At 34.0% G+C, this 5,233-nt stretch overlaps 1 protein-coding gene across 4 annotated transcripts in view; it reads right to left on the reverse strand.

Annotated features, from left to right (window-relative positions):
- Window positions 1-2,703: 2,703 nt before the first annotated feature.
- LOC127748388 (uncharacterized) overlaps window positions 2,704-5,233 on the reverse strand; it is a 20,027-nt gene continuing 17,497 nt past the window's right edge. Inside the window, exons 6-7 of one of the 4 annotated variants that reach the window (XR_008010498.1) lie at window positions 3,731-3,876; window positions 2,707-3,311 (exon numbers count right to left, since the gene is read on the reverse strand). Coding sequence is in view for 1 of the 4 variants with exons in the window: in XM_052262798.1 (XP_052118758.1) it covers window positions 3,865-3,876 (12 nt within the window). In the remaining 3 variants the exon portion in view is untranslated. Of the gene's footprint in view, window positions 3,312-3,481; window positions 3,877-5,233 lie in introns of those variants that run through there. The other 3 variants (XR_008010497.1, XR_008010496.1, XM_052262798.1) reach the window with 3 other exon arrangements.

The raw sequence follows: 5,233 nt of genomic DNA on the forward strand, positions 1-5,233 counted from the left end.
AGAAGGGAAAACTCCAATATAGAGATGAAGATTGGAGAAAATATCCTACGAAAAGTTAAAAGTTTTAAGTATCTTGGGTGCATCATATAGGATAATGGAGAGATTGAATAGGATGTAAATCATAGGATCCAAGCAGGTTGGTCAAAATGGCGGAGTGCATCTGGTTTTATATGCGACAAAAAAGTGCCTCTAAAACTTAAAGGTAAATTCTATCGCACCGCTATAAGACCAGCTATGCTGTTTGGTACGGAGTGTTGGGCGGCTAAAGGGGAGCATGAACATAAGTTGAGTGTGGCAGAGATGAAGTTGTTGAGATGGATGAGTGGTCATACGCGATTGGATAAAATAAGGAATGAAGATATAAGGGAGAGAGTTGGAGTAGCACCCATTGTGGAAAAGATGGTTGAATCGCATCTCAGGTGGTTTGGACATGTGAGAAGAAGACCGATAGAACATCCAGTCAGGAAGGTAGATGAGATGGAAGATGGACAAAGGGCGAAAGGCAGAGGAAGACCTAAGAAGACCATCCATGAGGTGGTCAAACAAGATCTACATGTAAACGGTCTCTCTGTAGATATGATACATGACAGAGCACAATGGCGTCGTTTGATTCATGTAGCCGACCCCACTTAGTGGGATAAAGCTTTGTTGTTATTGTTGTTGTTTGTATTACACAGTTGCCTTTGTATTATAGAAGCTTGCAGTTTTATGTGCCATAGCTATGAGGTTGAGTAGCATATCTCTTTATTATGAATATGCATTCTCATCGATCTTAAGGGTTTCCCCCACAATATGTGCAATTACTCTGCATAATGTTTTAAAATTGTATATCGTTGATCTGTCTTTAAAATATATGGCTGAATGATTGTGGTGACAAAATCTTGTTTGTATATTATTTCTTTTTGTCCTTCATTTTCATATGCTAACAAAGGTCTTGAATTCATTAATTCAATTTCCATTTTCAGGTCTCCTTCTCCTCCTCGTGCAAGATCTCGATTAAAGTCAAGATGTCCTGTTAGTTATCGAAGAAGGAGGAGGTGTCATTCCTACTCTCCTTCTTGCTACAATAGGGGTCATCGGTCCAGATCACCAGTCAGATCCCATCATTATTCAAGCTATGAAAGGGATCGAATGTCCTATAGAGACATCAGAGAACACAGTGATAGAAGTAGAAGACGGGATTCAGCTAGATACCTTGATCGGCATTCATCTGCTTCAAGAAGGAATAGGAGTAGGAGCATGAGCCCTCATTCAAGGAAATCACATTGAACTGAATCTATTTCTCCAAAATGTCACAGAGAAAGTTCACCTCATAGAGGAAGGAAAGAATCACGTGCTGAGTCTGGATCCCCAAGTCATCACAGAGGTAGTAAGTCATCTCCCAAAATTGATGAAATCAAACAAAAGAGCAAAAGACGTTCAAGATTAGTTTCTTCAGATGATAATAGGCTTCAATCCAGCAAAAATGAAGAAATCTTGTATGGAAAATCTGAAAATAGAGAGAGAATATGGTCTAGGTCAGTATTTGTTGAGGAGAAGCCTTATATTTTGCATGAAAAGTAGTTGCTAAAAGAGAAGTCTTATCTCATTTGATGTGATTTTCATTTTTCACACACTTTGCTTTTTATTTTGTTTAATGCGGTTATGCTGGGCTCTTGGGTACATTGTTGCAACTCTTTTTTTCGCAGTTGTGGAGATGTCAATTGAAATAATTGTTCTCTCATTCTGCCAAGATTCTGAAGAGCACCAAGGACTAGCCCAGTATGCTCCACCCCTTCTCATTGAAACTCTTGGTGACCACAATGAGGTGCAGAGACTCACACAAGGACCACAGTGAAGTGTGTCCATGTACAAATTTGCTTATGATGATAAGATTTTAGATGTTTTTGCTACCCCTTGTATATATGTCTTGATCATATACATTTTTTTGACAAAGATCATTGTTGGGTTATCTCTTGATAAGTTGGGTAATTTAGATTTACATATACCAAGCTATGAGCACAAACATAATTATTGTACTACGTAATATAATCCTTTTCCAAAAGTACATCTCAGAACATGAATTAATATTGGTTTTTCAAAAGTACATTCAAAATACAGGTGATAACAATTTTATTTAAAAAGTTTAAGATAGTCCTTTGCTTGTCCAAGATATGTCCATTCTAATTCTAGAAAAAGCAATATGAAGTCTGCAATTCATTGTAGAGAAATAGCTTGAAATATTGGTTGATTGAAGCCATCAGTTTCCTTATCTGAGAGTTACTAGTTGTGTGTCTATTAAAAGTTGTATGAAAATTAGATAGAGTCGTATGTAGGCTGCCAATGTAGTTGCTCTGAATCTTTGAAAAATGAAGTCTATTTTCACTGGGTCATCGATACGTTGATGGACTTTGAATGGGGCTTATCTGCATATGGATTAGTGTTCCTTTTTAGCTAATGAAGTAACTCCAATTTGCAACCCATTGTAAGCTAATGGTCCCCATCCCTTTGAACCCACAGTGATGTCACCTTCAAATCTATTTGGGTACACTACCATAAATTCTATTATTATATTAATACAACTTAGATCTATTTTCTTCCACACAAAGTAATCAAAATTTTATGATATTACAATCTTGAATAAATAAATCATGTTAAAACTGTTTATTAAACAAGTTATTTTTACAATATAAAAATCATAAGATTTTATATATTTTTCCAGTATAAAATCATTGTTTACTCAAACCAACACTAATAAGATTAGAATACTATAAGAAAACAACCATAATTTTGAAAAATAACAGGAGATAATGAAAACAAAAAAGGGGTCACAATCAATGGGTGCAAGAGGGTGATCATAAAAACTGTCGATTTTTGAAGTCGACCCATAGGTAGGAAATGGATCCTCTCCATTTTTTTTAACACTTGAGAGAATAAAGTGTGATTTCTCACCTTTAATTTTATAAGTGGGGCCAAAAATAAATAGGAGATAGAACAATGAAAGGTGAGATTAAATACTGGACACCATCCAGTTTTTTCCCACTGGAGAGGATCCACTCCCCCGTAGGTACAACTTCTATTGGCATATCTATATGCCTCTTGCAAGCTGCATCCAGGCTCAAATAGGTACAACTTCTATTAATTAACAAACTCATCATGCAGTAGAGGCATGACACATTCTTCCAACTGTTCGGTAGAAGAGTTATCTCCCATTATTAAGAACATAGAGCTTCCTTCACTATAACTCTCTGACCAATCTGTTCAACATAAGCTATAAAATCACAAGCTTCTTCAAATATGCTGCTGATGTTACAATCTTCATTGTCATTCACCTGTTTTCCAGTAACAGTAACAGTAGCAACCAGAAAGGAATAAAAGAGAGTACATAACCCCAGTATCAAGCAATTATATCTTTAAAAATAGGAGGGGGAAGAAAATGATAAATATGATTCATGATTATGTCTATTGAGAATTTAAATTAGCTCCAAAAGATCTTTAAAAATTAGTTTTTGTAATATGATCTCTAAAAGATCATGTTTTTGTATATCCTGGGGTTCCAATTTCTATGATATTTAATTGTATCTTCATTGTATTCAAAAGTATTGGTGCAAGAGATTGTATCCAAAGAATATATGTGAAAAGGTGTTCAGGCAACCGCCTTTGCGTGAGTTTTAAGAAAGAGAAAATTTAAACGGCATGATTTTACTCTTACAACGTAGAAGGCTACTCTTATACAGGTTGCGGACTCAACTGGCAATAAAATCCAATATGATTGTCCCGATGTTCTTCCTAATAGGCGTCAGGTAAAGCTATTCAATATATTGATGTCCCTCTTAAGTTCTAGCTTTTGAGCCTTTGGTGTCAATATTAAACTTGTACTCTTCTTTAATGATCAAACTGCAAAAGAAGCAAATGTGGTATATAGTATTTCCATTTAGTTGATGGTGTTAGGATATTTTGTTTTGGCAAATAATAATAATCTATAATAGTTCAATAATAGATAAAAACTAGTACAAATTAGGCAGGTCAGTTTCCAGATTTTGAAGCAATAACTAACTAAAACTTCTCATAAACTAAATCATATAATAAATTTCTTGTTCACGAAATTGGGGAGTAAAAATTCATGGATGAGTTAAAAGCCATCATCAATTTGCAACACAAGATTTAATCAAAAGTTAAGGCAATGAAACTAAATTAATTTTAATCACAAGTTCCTGAATATTCAAATAATCAGCTTAAAACTAACTTTTAAAAAAGGGCCATGACAAAGGCATATAGTTTTTTCTTATTTTGGCTACACCAAAAATGGGAAACAGAGATTGCTGCAAGGCAAATATGTTAGCTTCTTTTGAATGAACATGTTCAAAAGGCAAAGGTTGCAAACTTGGTGCTTGATGAGCATTACAAATTTAATTGCACATAGCTTTCACTTGTGATTTGGAATTTGGTAAAACTCTCTAACAAATAAATGTATAAAAATGACAAGAAAACAACTCAGGGACCATTAAAAGCCGAAGAAACATTACCATAAAAAAAGAAAGGAGAGTTAAGATAATGTTGTTTCTGACTTGGGTGTGACTAAATCAAACCAAAAATAAAGAGGATAATGCTGTTTCTTTGAGAAGAGCTAAACAAATAGAACTCATTAAAAAAGGAGATAATTTAGTATTTGATTGTGTCTGAGCCGTATATGACCTCCTAAGATTTTAATACACAAACCATTTTGTCAGCTTATAGTACTCATAATTTAGTTCTAACATGCTTGTCCTCTGAAATTTTCTATTTTTTAAATTATAATTTTTTAGTTTCATAAATTGATGAACAAACTATCTCTAATCTGTATATGCATGTGTGAGAAGGATAAATAAATTCTGAAGAGACAAGAAAAGAGGGGGTTAAAGGAAGGATGAATATCAACATCATCTCTTGACAAGAATCTAAAGCAGCAACATTCAACCAAATTACAGAGACTAACTTTAGAACAACTCCAATGGAAAGTCCCTCTCTCACTTTTTCCTGACACAAAGGGACTCCAACCATTAGAGAAAAGGATATGAAAGTCCTCTCACAAGTTCCAAGGAAGACGAGTTCCTCCTCAGAGGGACTCTATCCTACCAATGATAACTTGCCATGTGGCAAGTTATCTTTAAAATAATAATTAATTAAATAATTAAATTAATTAATTATAATTTAATTAATTAATATAATTATTTAATTAATTATTATTTTAATAATTATATTAAATTATAGTTAA

Source organism: Arachis duranensis, chromosome 6 (genome assembly GCF_000817695.3).
Source record: "Arachis duranensis cultivar V14167 chromosome 6, aradu.V14167.gnm2.J7QH, whole genome shotgun sequence".
NCBI classification, from domain to species: Eukaryota; Viridiplantae; Streptophyta; class Magnoliopsida; order Fabales; family Fabaceae; genus Arachis; species Arachis duranensis.